The 15,576-nt window shown below is 30.3% G+C and overlaps 1 protein-coding gene and 1 long non-coding RNA gene across 2 annotated transcripts; one reads left to right on the plus strand and one right to left on the minus strand.

The window, feature by feature from the left end:
* Positions 1-1,719: 1,719 nt before the first annotated feature.
* Positions 1,720-2,521, minus strand: LOC126880192 (uncharacterized). The gene is made up of 2 exons (XR_007696473.1): positions 2,059-2,521; positions 1,720-1,984 (listed from the first exon to the last, which is right to left on the minus strand). It is a non-coding gene; the product is annotated as an uncharacterized LOC126880192 (long non-coding RNA).
* Positions 2,522-12,671: 10,150 nt separating this feature from the next.
* LOC126880182 (vacuolar protein sorting-associated protein 51 homolog) lies at positions 12,672-15,167 on the plus strand. The gene has a single exon (XM_050643955.1). The coding sequence runs from the start codon at positions 12,795-12,797 to the stop codon at positions 15,018-15,020; it is 2,226 nt and encodes a 741-aa protein (XP_050499912.1). The 5' UTR covers positions 12,672-12,794; the 3' UTR covers positions 15,021-15,167.
* The last annotated feature ends 409 nt before the right edge of the window (positions 15,168-15,576 follow it).

The raw sequence follows: 15,576 nt of genomic DNA on the forward strand, positions 1-15,576 counted from the left end.
CATGTTTTTAAACATATATATATATATATATATATATATATATATATATATATATATATATATATGGAAACGTTTTGATCATTATGGTCAGAAGCTTTTATATTCCATATGAAAGCAGCCTTTAGCTTTTTTTGTTGGAACGCAAGTATAATCAAGAGAATGTAAACCTATTATGAAGAGTGTATTGTCAATTATCAAGCATTAACTTGAATGTTGAAACAATTTCAAGTGATATTGGATCAAACTTTTTGAATTAGTTAAATTATATAATGTTACTCCTGAAAATCCTGAATTTCAAGTAGTCAGTCATAAATTGTTTTATATATTTGACCTAAGTTATTGTTTTATACAAACTACAGAAACAATTTAATGAAACATAGTTTATTAAATTTAATTTAGGTTTGCTGATAAAAGTACTTTATGGAAGTTTTTGTGAGTATTGGATCCTCAACTTTTTAAACACAGCACGTGGCTTGTGGAATGAACACATATAAAATATGACTTTGTGCTCTTCCTGCAGATGCATTTGGTACAGTAGAGGTCAAAGAAAAGTTAGAGAATTTGTATGATATTTTAGATTCAAGTTCTTTGTGAAATCCCAATAAATACAAAATTAATTTTTTATACGATAGTTTATAGTTCATGAAAAAGCTTAAAATAATTAATTCACATAATCAAGATATCTCAAAAAGAATTAAATTGTATAAATGTTGGAAAATAACAATTAATAGTTGTAGGCTATATAACAAAATGTATATAGAAAATAAGTCTATACAAAATACTATGAGCTACAAACTGATACAAAAACAATAAACGTTATTACGTAGGTCAAAATTTTTGACGTAAGATAACTGTCAAAACATTAGAATGTGACTTTTCATTATTGCCATGTTTATAATATTTATTATAAATGCCATGTTGCCATGTATTTATTATAAATATATATTGCCATGTTTATTATAAACATGGCAATAATGAAAAGTCACATTCTAATGTTTTGACAGTTCTCTTACGTCAAAAATTTTGACCTACGTAATAACGTTTTTGTAGTAAAAATACTATACTAACGCCAAGCCAAGCCAAACAAACAACTGTGACAACAAACGCCGATCCTGTACAAGACAAATGTCACCAAAATTATTTGCTATTCATACAAATTGAGAAATGGCCGATCTGGCACATGCGCATAAAAATTTAGTTCATAGATAATCCGTTTGTGTCGGTTCTTGGGAGATATGTATTCTTTGCCACAGCATACACGCGGCTCAAATTCAAGGTTAATAGATTAGGGCGTAGGTTGTCTCATAACTGTAGACCAATCAAAGGCTGGCTTTTTAAAGGCGGGAATACGTCATCCGTACGACAATTTTAAAATTGTCATAAGAGTCAATGCTAATAAAAGGTTCAAAAACTTAGGTTTTGCAATATATTTTGAGATTTTCTTGGGTATAGGTATATTAAGTGGTTCTTATATTGGTAATTATATCAATTTTTCCATTAAAAATCAATAGTCTGCTAACAAAAAACTAGAATTCATTTAACACTTATTATGTGTGTTTTAAATGGAGAAAACAATTTAATTAGCACAAAAATCCAAAAAAATAGAAGAAAAAGTTTAAAATCAAAAATACTAATATGTAGGTACTTACTTATTATGTTTTTCGTGGAATGTGCAGTACTTTTATCATTTTTGGTGGTATGCAACAACAAAAGAACGAATAATATAAATAATTTATTATTAGGTTAAAATATAAAAAAGACGTAACATAATATTAACATATTCAGACACGAGGAAATGTTTGCTACCTATTTTCTTATGTTTAGAGGCCCATTTATCTTGAACATTTTATTATCCATTATTGTTTGATAATGTTAAGGTATTTGGGAAATGTCCAAAAACATTATTTTGTTTCCATCTGGTTCAGGAATTTTGGAGTTGCTTTTACATATAGCTATGCTACAATTAAATGTTACCACCACTCATCTAAAAAATGTTTTACTATTATAACATACAAAACTACATATTATTATGTGTAATATTATAATTTTTAAACTAACTTTACACGGTTACGAAAACACACTTCACAAGTCATTACTGCCTTTGTATAGGACCCAAATAAGTAATTATAGTAATATTGTCCTTATATGCTTAAAAACTCAACAAATATTAAACAAATAAACGAATATAACCACAAACAACTGTCAAACTTGACTTTGTCGTACGAGTGACGTAGGCATTCCCCTCCCTCTCGCTTCCGCCCACATAGTTATGAGATAACCTAACCCCTATCTATGAACCTTGGCTCAAATTAGCGTGTACCAAAAAACCCAGGCCCTGATTCTAATTCATTTCGACAGTCGCAATTTCATTTCGACACCGCCATGACAGCCGCAGAGATTCTTATTCATTTCGATATTAGTTACAACTGGGGATATTAACCTTATCATGTTGAGACTGCTCAGAATTTGGGTTGGCGCTTCGGTTTCTTGGAATTTGTTGATAGTCTGGGAAAATTATCGAAAAAAATGCCATTTTTGGGAAAAATTATTTATAGTATTTTTACTACAAAAGCGAAAGCGATATTACGTAGGTCAAAATTTTTGACGTAAGAGAACTGTCAAAACATTAGAATGTGACTTTTCATTATTGCCATGTTTATTATAAATATGGCAATAATGAAAAGTCACATTCTAATGTTTTGACAGTTCTCTTACGTCAAAAATTTTGACCTACGTAATATCGCTTTTGTAGTAAAAATACTATAAAATCGAATCTTAAGATTGCATATATTAGTAATATTAGGTATGACAAGTCCGCAGAAAGTGTGTTATTTTATTTATAAACAAATTAGCACTCCTAAATCTTCTTTTTTTTCAATTAGTGGTCTGTAACTCCTAAAATTTTTCCTTTGAGCCAAAAACACTCAAATAAAAATTCACCGTAATTTAGTTCTGCACAAAGTTATTTTTTTCCGATTTCCTTCAACAAAAATTTTACTCAGAAAATCCGAGTTTTCCGAAAAAATCTGCAATTTTCAATTAAAATTCTAGGGAAGTACCTAATTATTTATCAATAATTAAATAATTGATGACATGAAAGACCTATTATAGTAGGTTATACAGAGGGACTAAATTATGGAATAAATTCATTTCTTTAAAACGGACGATTTTGGAGCAAAATCCCGAAAGAGGTCGATTTTTATTTTTAAATTACAATTTTTTGGCATATATATTTCATACTAGTGACGTCATCTATCTGAGCGTGATGACGTAATCGATAATTGTGTTAATGGGAATAGGGGTCGTGTGGTAGGTCATTTGAAAGGGCGTTCAATTCTCTATTCAGTAATATAAACATTAATATCATTAGGTATTTATACAGGGCTGCCAAAAAAATTTTTTGAATTAAATTAATTGGCGCAAAAAGAAGAATGTATGTAATTTATTTAACTCAAAATATTTACTTTATTTCACAAATAAACATTTCTTTTCGCTTAAATTAAATCACAAACAGCCTCCCTCCTACCTATTGGCAGTTTGAACATTTAATTTAAGCTAAAAGCAATTTTTATTTGCAAAATAAACATTTTTTTCTATTTTCTGACAGCAATAGAATGTATTTGGAGTTAAATAAATTACATGCATTCTTCTTTCTTGCGTCAATTAATTTAATTCAAAAATTTTTTTGGCCTCCCTGTATAAATAATGATATTAATGTTTATAATACTGAATAGATAATTGAACGCCTTTGTAAATGAGCTACAACAAGAACCCCTATTCCTATTTAAAAAAATAATCGATTACGTCATCACGCTCGGATGGATGACGTCACTAGTTTGAAATTTATGCCAAAAAATTTAATTTAAAAATAAAAATCGACCTGTTTCGGGATTTTTCTCTAAAATCGTCCATTTTAGAGAAAATGAATTTATTCCATAATTTAGCCCCTCTCTGTATATCAGGAGACCGGCGACAATCTAACCAATAATTTAGCAATAATTAAAAAATTTCGGTCGAAATAATAACTAGAAAGATTATGATATACCAGAATAACTATGATTTTCGTATAAAAAAGCACTATACCTATTCAACGTACCTTTCAGGATTGAAATCGGACTATTTGAGCGGTCTCAGGAATGTTATAAAAAAAAAAAATTTTTTGGCTTATAAACAAATAGAACCCCTCAGAAAATATTAGATTAAATTAAATTAAGTTAACGCTGTTGAAAAAGGCACGGCTTCTGTGTCCTTTTCGAAGAAAAAAAAATTGAATTGCGAGGAGTGATTCCAGGTATAACCGGTCAAATTTGAACGGCATTTGCGACAGAGTTATAAACAACAGGATTTTAATCTTTGAACCATTAGATATACCTTTTAATTCCAGTCCTCTTTGTACATACAAATTTTCATATCTTCAAGACACTCATAACAAAAAAGATTTATGTCACTGTCACCAAATTATTTAATTATTGATAAATAATTACTTCCCTCAAATTTTAGTTGAAAATTAAAGATTTTGTTTGGAAAACCCGAATTTTCCGAGGAAAATTTCCGTCGAAGGAAATTGGAATAAATTATCAATGTGCAGAATTAAATTACTGTCAATTTTTATGTGAGTGTTTTGGTTTAAAGTTAAAATTTTCGGAGTTATAGAGCAATAATAAAAAAAAAGATTTCGGAGCGCTAATTTGTTTATAAACAAAATAGCACACTTTCTGTGGACCTTTCACAGCTATATTACTAATATAGGAAATCTTAAGATTTGATTTCAGTATGTCCAGCAATAAAATAGCTGGTAATTAATTTTCCTTGTTTTTTACTAATTTTCCCAGAGTATTACCTTACATCTTTCATTGAGTTGATGATTCTAGTCCTGTCGCCAGGGGGGGTACAACGGCCTCGTTAATTCAGATGGACTTACTCAAGTTTTTTTTATGTATTTTGACCCGTAGAACACGAATTTTTTGGGTAACAGTTGATCCGGATGTCGATAAGATTGTTATAGACCAAGAACTTGAGGAATCAAATAACAGCGATTTTTGGCAAAACAAAACAATATTTTGTATTTTTTGGGCCATTTTAAGTAAAAAATATTTCTACAAGTTTTTTCGTAGGATGCACAGTTTTCGAGATAAACGCGGTTGAACTTTAAAAAAATCGAAAAATTGCAATTTTTGAACCCGAATAACTTTTGATTAAAAAATAAAATAGCAAGTCTGCTTACCGCATTTGAAAGTTTAAGTCAAATTATATCGGTTTTGATTATTTGCATTGGTAAAAATTTATTTTTTTATTGTTTAACAAAGCTATAAACACGTAGGGTTTCCCGTGCTTTTACATGCGTTTTAACGCATGTAACGTAGAAATAGTCTTGATTGCACTAGTACCTATTCTACCTACTCGTTCGATTTTAAATGAGAAATCATAGAAACATCACTCACGCACTAGTTGTTTGTAGCTTTGTTTAGCAATAACACAATAAATTTTTAGCAATGCAAATAATCAAAACCGACATAATTTGACTTGAACTTTCAAAGGCGCTAAGCAGAATTGCTATTTTATTTTTTAATCAAAAGTTATTCGGGTTTAAAAATTGGAGTTTTTCGATTTTTTGAAAGTTCAACCGCGTTTATCTCGAAAACTGTGCATCCTACTAAAAAACTTGTAGAAATATTTTTTGCTTAAAATGACCCAAAAAATACAAAATATTGTTTTGTTTTGCCAAAAATCGCTGTTATTTGATTCCTCAAGTTCTTGGTCTATAACAATCTTATCGACATCCGGATCAACTGTTACCCAAAAAATTCGTGTTCTACGGGTCAAAATACATAAAAAAAATTTGGGTAAGTCCATCTGAATTAACGAGGCCGTTGTACCCCCCCTGGCGACAGGACTATTCATGTTGTGGACATTCTCAATTATTATATTTCTAATTTAATACTATTCTATCTAATTCCTCAAAACAAGCAAATTTCAATTAAACCCAGAGCTATATTATAATACCTTTTGCTTTAGTTTTCCTTGCAAGAAATAAACAAAACACATCTAAACTAAACCTAACCTCGCTTTTGGCCATTCATTCATCTCCGTGTCAAATAATTTCGACAGTCGAAATTATAATATCAACACCCTTTTTAAAGTCGCTATTAATTTCGATAGTCGCTATTTCATGACGTCACTTCGTTAGTTCAACTAAAATCCACAAGGCTCGCACAATCGCATTTCAACCGTCGCCATATTGAAAGCGACTTGTTTAGTGTCGAAATTTGATTTAGAATCTGGGCCCCAGTCATAGTACACGCTAAATAATGACGTCACTGACTTGATGACGTTTAAGCGTGTACCTAACTTTTTTATTTGCGTACACATGGGGCCTGATTCTAATTCATTTCGACAGTCGCAATTTCATTTCGACACCGCCATGACAGCCGCAGAATATAGCGATTCTTATTCATTTCGATATTAGTTACAACTGGGGATATTAACCTTATCATGTTGAGACTGCTCAGAATTTGGGTTGGCGCTCCCGTTTATTGGAACTTGTTGATAGTCTGGGAAAATTGTCGAAAAAATGCCATTTTTGGGAAAAATTATTTACCAGCTATTTTATTGCTAAAATCGAATCTTAAGATTGCATATACAGTGCGTCCATAAAGTAACGCATAAATTCATTATTTCGTAAACCAGCGACATTAATGAAAAATCCTGAAACGGGTCGATTTTTATTTTTAGATTCAGATTTTTTGGCATATATATCATACTAGTGACGTCATCCATCTGGGCGCGATGACGTAATCGATGATTTTTTTAAATGAGAATGGTCATGTGATAGCTCATTTGAAAGGGTATTCAATTCTCTATTCACTAATATAAACATTTACCTAATTAGTTATACAAGGTGTTCAAAAAACATTTTTTTAATTAAAATAATTGAAACAAAAAGAAGAATGTACGTAATTTATTTAATTCAAAATACGTTTTACTGTTGTCAGAAAACATGAAAAAAATGTTTATTTGAGAAATAAATATTGTTTTTTGCTTAAATTCAATGTTAAAGCTGCCACCCACCTGTCGCTTGGCAGTTTGAACATTTCGTTTAAGCGAAAATCAATGTTTATTTGTGAAATAAAATTTTTTTCTGTTTACTGACAGTAGTAAAATGTATTTTGAATGAAATAATTACATTATATTCTTCTTTTTGTCTCACTTATTTTAATTAAAAAATGTTTTTTGAACACACTGTATAAATAATTATGTTAATGTTTATATTCTTGGATAGAGAATTGAATACCCTTTTAAATGAGCTATCATATGACCCCTATTCTCATTTAAAAAAATCATCGATTAAGTCATCACACCCAGATGGATGACTTCACTAGTATGATATATATGCCAAAAAACCGTAATTTAAAAATAAAAATCGATGTGTTTCGGGAATTTTCCTTAAAGTAACCAGTTTACGAAATAACGAATTTATGCGTTACTTTATTAGTAATATGGGGTATGACAAGTCCGCAGAAAGTGTGTTATTTTATTTATAAACAAATTAGCACTTCTAAATCTTCTTTATTTTAAAATTAGTGGTCTGTAACTCCTTAAATTTTTCCTTTGAGCCAAAAACACTCAAATAAAAATTCACCGTAATTTAGTTCTGCACAAAGTTATTTTTTTTCCGATTTCCTTCAACAAAAATTTTACTCAGAAAATCCGAGTTTTCCCAAAAAATCTGCAATTTTCAATTAAAATTTTAGGGAAGTACCTAATTATTTATCAATAATTAAATAATTGATGACATGAAAGATTTATTATAGTAGATTATACAGAGGGGCTAAATTATGGAATAAATTCATTTCTTTAAAACGGACGATTTTGGAGCAAAATCCCGAAAGAGGTCGATTTTTATTTTTAAATTAGAATTTTTTGGCATATATTTCTTACTAGTGACGTCATCCATCTGAGCGTGATGACGTATTCGATAATTTTGTTAATGGGAATAGGGGTCGTGTGGTAGGTCATTTGAAAGGGCGTTCAATTCTCTATTCAGTAATATAAACATTATTATCATTAGGTATTTATACAGGGTTGGCAAAAAAAATTTTTGAATTAAATTAATTGGCGCAAAAAGAAGAATGTATGTAATTTATTTAACTCAAAATACATTGTACTGCTGTCAGAAAATAGAAGAAAAGGTTTATTTCACAAATAAGCATTTCTTTTCGCTTAAATTAAATCACAAACAGCCTCCCTCCTACCTATTGGCAGTTTGAACATTTAATTTAAGCTAAAAGCAATGTTTATTTGCAAAATAAACATTTTTTTCTATTTTCTGCATGCATTCTTCTATGCGTCAATTAATTTAATTCAAAAATTTTTTTGGCCTCCCTGTATAAATAATGATATTAATGTTTATAATACTGAATAGAGAATTGAACGCCTTTGTAAATGAGCTACAACGCGAACCCCTATTCCTATTTAAAAAAATAATCGATTACGTCATCACGCTCGGATGGATGACGTCACTGGTTTGAAATATATGCCAAGAAATTTAATTTAAAAATAAAAATCGACCTGTTTCGGGATTTTTCTCTAAAATCGTCCATTTTAGAGAAAATGAATTTATTCCATAATTTAGCCCCTCTCTGTATATCAGGAGACCGGCGACAATCTAACCAATAGTTTAGCAATAATTAAAATGTTAATTAAAAAATTTCGGTCGAAATAATAACCAGAAAGATTATGATACACCAGAATAACTATGATTTTCGTCTAAAAAAGCACTATACCTATTCAACGTACCTTACAGGATTGAAATTGGACCATTTGAGCGGTCTCAGGAATGTTATAAAGAAACAATTTTTTGGCTTATAAACAAATAGAACCCCTCAGAAAATATTAGATTTAATTAAATTAAGTTAACGCTGTTGAAAAGGGTACGGCTTCTGTGTCCTTTTCGAAGAAAAACAAATTGAATTGCGAGGAGTGATTCCAGGTATAAATGGTCAAATTTGACCGGCATTTGCGACAGAGTTATAAACAACAGGATTTTAATCTTTGAACCATTAGATACCTTTTAATTCCGGTCCTCTTTGTACATACAAATTTTCATATCTTCAAGACACTTATAACAAAAAAGATTTATGTCACTGTCACCAAATTATTTAATTATTGATAAATAATTACTTCCCTCAAATTTTAGTTGAAAATTAAAGATTTTGTTTGGAAAACCCGAATTTTCCGAGGAAAATTTCCGTCGAAGGAAATTGGAATAAATTATCAATGTACAGAATTAAATTACTGTCAATTTTTATGTGAGTGTTTTGGTTTAAAGTTAAAATATTCGGAGTTATAGGGCAATAATAAAAAAAAGATTTCGGAGCGCTAATTTGTTTATAAACAAAATAGCACACTTTCTGTGGACTTTGCACAGCTATATTACTAATATAGGAAATCTTAAGATTTGATTTCAGCATGTCCAGCAATAAAATAGCTGGTAATTAATTTTTCTTGTTTTTTACTAATTTTCCCAGATTATTACCTTACATCTTTCATTGAGTTGATGATTCATGTTGTGGACATTCTCAATTATTATTATTTCTAATTTAATACTATTCTATCTAATTCCTCAAAACAAGCAAATTTCAATTAAACCCAGCTATATTATAATACCTTTTGCTTTAGTTTTCCTTGCAAGAAATAAACAAAACACATCTAAACTAAACCTAACCTCGCTTTTGGCCATTCATTCATCTCCGTGTCAAATAATTTCGACAGTCGAAATTATAATATCAACACCCTTTTTAAAGTCGCTATTAATTTCGATAGTCGCTATTTCATGACGTCACTTCGTTAGTTCAACTAAAATCCACAAGGCTCGCACAATCGCATTTCAACCGTCGCCATATTGAAAGCGACTTGTTTAGTGTCGAAATTTGATTTAGAATCAGGGGCCTGATTCTAATTCATTTCGACAGTCGCAATTTCATTTCGACACCGCCATGACAGCAACTGGGGATATTAACCTTATCATGTTGAGACTGCTCACTGCTCAGAATTTGGGTTGGCGCTTCGGTTTCTTGGATTTTGTTGATAGTCTGGGAAAATTATCGAAATAATACCATTTTTGGGAAAAATTATTTACCAGCTATTTTATTGCTAAAATCGAATCTTAAGATTGCATATATTAGTAATATGGGGTATGACAAGTCCGCAGAAAGTGTGTTATTTTATTTATAAACAAATTAGCACTCCTAAATCTTCTTTTTTTTTTCAATTAGTGGTCTGTAACTCCTATAATTTTTCCTTTGAGCCAAAAACACTCAAATAAAAATTCACCGTAATTTAGTTCTGCACAAAGTTATTTTTTTTCCGATTTCCTTCAACAAAAATTTTACTCAGAAAATCCGAGTTTTCCCAAAAAATCTGCCATTTTCAATTAAAATTTTAGGGAAGTACCTAATTATTTATCAATAATTAAATAATTGAAGACATGAAAGATTTATTATAGTAGATTATACAGAGGGGCTAAATTATGGAATAAATTCATTTCTTTAAAACGGACGATTTTGGAGCAAAATCCCGAAAGAGGTCGATTTTTATTTTTAAATTACAATTTTTTGGCATATATTTCGTACTAGTGACGTCATCCATCTGAGCGTGATGACGTAATCGATAATTTTGTTAATGGGAATAGGGGTCGTGTGGTAGGTCATTTGAAAGGGCGTTTAATTCTCTATTCAGTAATATAAACATTAATATCATTAGGTATTTATACAGGGTTGCCAAAAAAAAATTTTGAATTAAATTAATTGGCGCAAAAAGAAGAATGTATGTAATTTATTTAACTCAAAATACATTGTACTGCTGTCAGAAAATAGAAAAAAAGGTTTATTTCACAAATAAACATTTCTTTTCGCTTAAATTAAATCACAAACAGCCTCCCTCCTACCTATTGGCAGTTTGAACTTTTAATTTAAGCTAAAAGCAATGTTTATGTGCAAAATAAACATTTTTTCTATTTTCTGACAGCAATAGAATGTATTTTGAGTTAAATAAATTACATGCATTCTTCTTCTTGCGTCAATTAATTTAATTCAAAATTTTTTTTGGCCTCCCTGTATAAATATTGATATTAATGTTTATAATACTGAATAGAGAATTGAACGCCTTTGTAAATGAGCTACAACACGAACCCATATTCCTATTTAAAAAAATAATTACGTCATCACGCTCGGATGGATGACGTCACTAGTTTGAAATATATGCCAAGAAATTTAATTTAAAAATAAAAATCGACCTGTTTCGGGATTTTTCTCTAAAATCGTCCATTTTAGAGAAAATGAATTTATTCCATAATTTAGCCCCTCTCTGTATATCAGGAGACCGGCGACAATCTAACCAATAGTTTAGCAATAATTAAAATGTTAATTAAAAAATTTCGGTCGAAATAATAACCAGAAAGATTATGATACACCAGAATAACTATGATTTTCATATAAAAAAGCACTATACCTATTGAACGTACCTTACAGGATTGAAATTGGACCATTTGAGCGGTCTCAGGAATGTTATAAAGAAACAATTTTTTGGCTTATAAACAAATAGAACCCCTCAGAAAATATTAGATTAAATTAAATTAAGTTAACGCTGTTCAAAAGAGCACGGCTTCTGTGTCCTTTTCGAAGAAAAACAAATTGAATTGCGAGGAGTGATTCCAGGTATAACCGGTCAAATTTGACCGGCATTTGCGACAGAGTTATAAACAACAGGATTTTAATCTTTGAACCATTAGATACCTTTTAATTCCGATCCTCTTTGTACATACAAATTTTCATATCTTCAAGACACTCATAACAAAAAAGATTTATGTCACTGTCACCAAATTATTTAATTATTGATAAATAATTACTTCCCTCAAATTTTAGTTGAAAATTAAAGATTTTGTTTGGAAAACCCGAATTTTCCGAAGAAAATTTCCGTCGAAGGGAATTGGAATAAATTATCAATGTGCAGAATTAAATTACTGTCAATTTTTATGTGAGTGTTTTGGTTTAAAGTTAAAATTTTCGGAGTTATAGAGCAATAATAAAAAAAAAAGATTTCGGAGCGCTAATTTGTTTATAAACAAAATAGCACACTTTCTGTGGACTTTGCACAGCTATATTACTAATATAGGAAATCTTAAGATTTGATTTCAGCATGTCCAGCAATAAAATAGCTGGTAATTAATTTTCCTTGTTTTTTACTAATTTTCCCAGATTATTACCTCACATCTTTCATTGAGTTGATGATTCATGTTGTGGACATTCTCAATTATTATATTTCTAATTTAATACTATTCTATCTAATTCCTCAAAACAAACAAATTTCAATTAAACCCAGCTATATTATAATACCTTTTGATTTAGTTTTCCTTGCAAGAAATAAACAAAACACATCTAAACTAAACCTAACCTCGCTGTTGGCCATTCATTCATCTCCGTGTCAAATAATTTCGACAGTCGCCATATTGAAAGCGACTTGTTTTTGGTCGAAATTTGATTTAGAATCAGGGCCCAGGGCCCTAGACACAGCGATTTTCAATAAACTGTTTTGAACTGTTGCAATCTTCATATCAGTCAGTCATATGTCAGCTCTGACATTTGTCATTGTTTTTATATTTGTCAAAGTCAAAAGTCAAGTTAAAAAGTCAAAAATATCAATATTTTGATTGGTTTTGAGTTGAGAATATGTACAAATATAGCTCTTAAAAAGCTTCTAGCTCTTAAAAAATTTAATAATTAAATTGTTTATAAAGTATGTCAGAGAAGAAGCCAAATCCTTTGGATATAAATGGATCCAACTTTAATCCAAATATGTATCTAGAAAAGGTATTCAAGGAATATTCCTTGAAACAAATATTGGATCATGAAGTTGAAGTAGTGAAAGATACACAAACATTACACTCAGACATGCAGACCTTAGTATACGAAAATTATAACAAATTTATATCTGCTACAGACACAATAAAAAAAATGAAGAATGATTTCAAAAAAATGGAGACACAAATGGATCTGTTGGCTTCCAATATGGCTACAATAACATCTTTTTCAGACAAGATAAATGGTACATTGCAAGACACTAGACAAACAATTAGTAAGTTATCTGGAATACACACCCTTCTACAGAAGTTGCAATTTCTTTTTAAACTACCAACTACACTCAAGGCTCGAATGGAAGAAAAGAATTATGTTCAAGCTACACAAGATTATCTACATGCTCAACGTGTGTTACACCAATACGGTGATATGCCTTCATTTCAAGGGATCAAAGGGGATTGTGAATTGATTTTAATTGAACTGAAGAGAGAATTAAGAAAACAATTTGGTAATTCTGATGCATCAGCTAAGGAACTGGCAGAGGCTGTTGATTTACTGTTGAAGTTAGATGAACCTGCTAAAGAGTTATGTATGGAGTTTTTGTCTTGTGCTGAAAAACGTTTAGCAGAACAGTTAGTTATGTTAAAAGATCAAAGTGAGCAACGTGATATTATTGAGTTTGTTGATCTAGGTTGTTCAGGTTTCTTAAGTGATCTGTGTTTAATTGTTGCTTCATTCCATGATATGTTTATAAATCGATTGCATATGGAAAACATTGAAAATAGTGATATATTCGAAAATTTCGCTGCAGTTGAATTAGACAGTTTTGTACAAGAGAATATGAAAAAATATTTTGAACTTGTTCAAAATAAGGTTGATTCGGAGCAAGATGTTGGGGATACTTCTATATTGGTGCAAGCACTTGATAGATTTTACAAAAGAATAGAGAGTAATACTCTCTGCAAAGATATTGATTTTGCCAATGTTGCAGCTGAAATTGTTATCAATGCTGCCAGAAAACAATGTAAATCCCACTTACAGATTCTAAAAATGCATTTTGCTGATTCCTTAACCAAAATTAGGCAAGCATTAACTACTCCAAAACTAATTACTCAGGAAGAATCTTCAAAAAATTTAAACGAATTATTAAATTCATTGGTCATTACTATTGTGGAAAAAGTAAAAGGAGTGTTACAAGACTTAGTAATTTTCTTACAACCTAATATTAATTTTGCTTATAAACCACAATTCAAAGATAGTTTTTGCATAGATAATGTTAGGGAGGGTTTAATAGTCTGTTTCCTTCACCATTTAACTGCTACAGCAAGAAGTTTTTGCACTAAAGTTGCATCTGACCCAAAAATTCCACCAACTCTCTTACTTTTGTTATCTAAATTCTGTGTAGATTTTCAAAATGGCCATGTCCATTTTATATTATCCCAGACAGATGAATTGTTCAATATAAATGCTCAAGAAAATCTTGCCGTCTCCAATGAAATAGAAATTACAAACGCAATGCAAGAATCTGCACAAGAATTGCTAAATTTTTTTGTTAGAATTCAAGGTCTTAACTGCTCACAAATGTTAAGAAAGAGTGTAGAAACAAGAGATTGGCTTAACACTATAGAGCCAAGAACTGTTAGAGCTGTTATGAAAAGAGTAGTAGAAGATATTTCAGCTATAGACTCAACTGTAACACAATTATATGATGATCATGGAAACAATGGTACTGAACATAGTAGTGATTCTAGTCGTAAAGCACATAGTATTTCTCTACCAAGGCACCAGTACAGATCTAATTGGTCTAACTATACATCTAATCCTTTGGATTCTGCACTAGTTTCTAATATGCACAGATTGTTTAGTGAAAGAATAGATATTTTCTCATCAGTACAATTTAATAAAGTGTCTATATTAACAGGGATTATTAAAATAAGCTTAAAAACTTTTATGGAATGCGTAAGGCTCAAAACATTTAGCAAATATGGATTACAACAAATCCAAGTGGACACACATTATTTGCAATTGTATCTTTGGAGGTTTATTGCAGATGAAAATTTGGTACATTTTTTATTGGATGAAATATTAGGGTCAGCTGCCCATAGATGTCTAGAGCCAGTTTTAATGGAACCAAGTGTTGTTGATATAATTTGTGAAAGAGGATAATGAATGCAATGCTAATATTTATTGGGTAGATAAATTAAATAATGCGAAAATATATGTGTGTATTCTATAACTTTTCATATATGTTTATTGTATTTATTCTTTTAGTATTTTGTAAGTTTTAAAATCAAATATATTTATCTGTTTTTATTAATTTTTTTTGTGTTGAAAAGATGAATTGGATATGGCAGAAAGCTTATGAACACAATTAAAATAAAAACAAACATCGTATCTGCTACATGTCATAATGCAAAGAAGAGAGAAAGAGTAGAGGGAAAAAAGGCTTGGAAAGAAGAAATCTTGGCCGAGGAATATCAGAGATTGGACTGACCTCAGTGTTGAACAGATATTTCACATTGCAAAAGATAGAGAAGCGTTTAAAGAAGTGATCGCCAACCTTCCTTAGAAGACGGCACAAGAAGAAGAAGGTAGAGATTTGTGTTACTATGCTGTGTATATACAACAGTTCGTATGCATTTTTATTTGTTCCCAGTAATTGCTTTACAATTAACATCCATTCTTTCTTCTGTGGAATTCTACTTTGTATATTTTACCTACT

This window comes from Diabrotica virgifera, chromosome 2, assembly GCF_917563875.1.
Source record: "Diabrotica virgifera virgifera chromosome 2, PGI_DIABVI_V3a".
NCBI lineage: Eukaryota > Metazoa > Arthropoda > Insecta > Coleoptera > Chrysomelidae > Diabrotica > Diabrotica virgifera.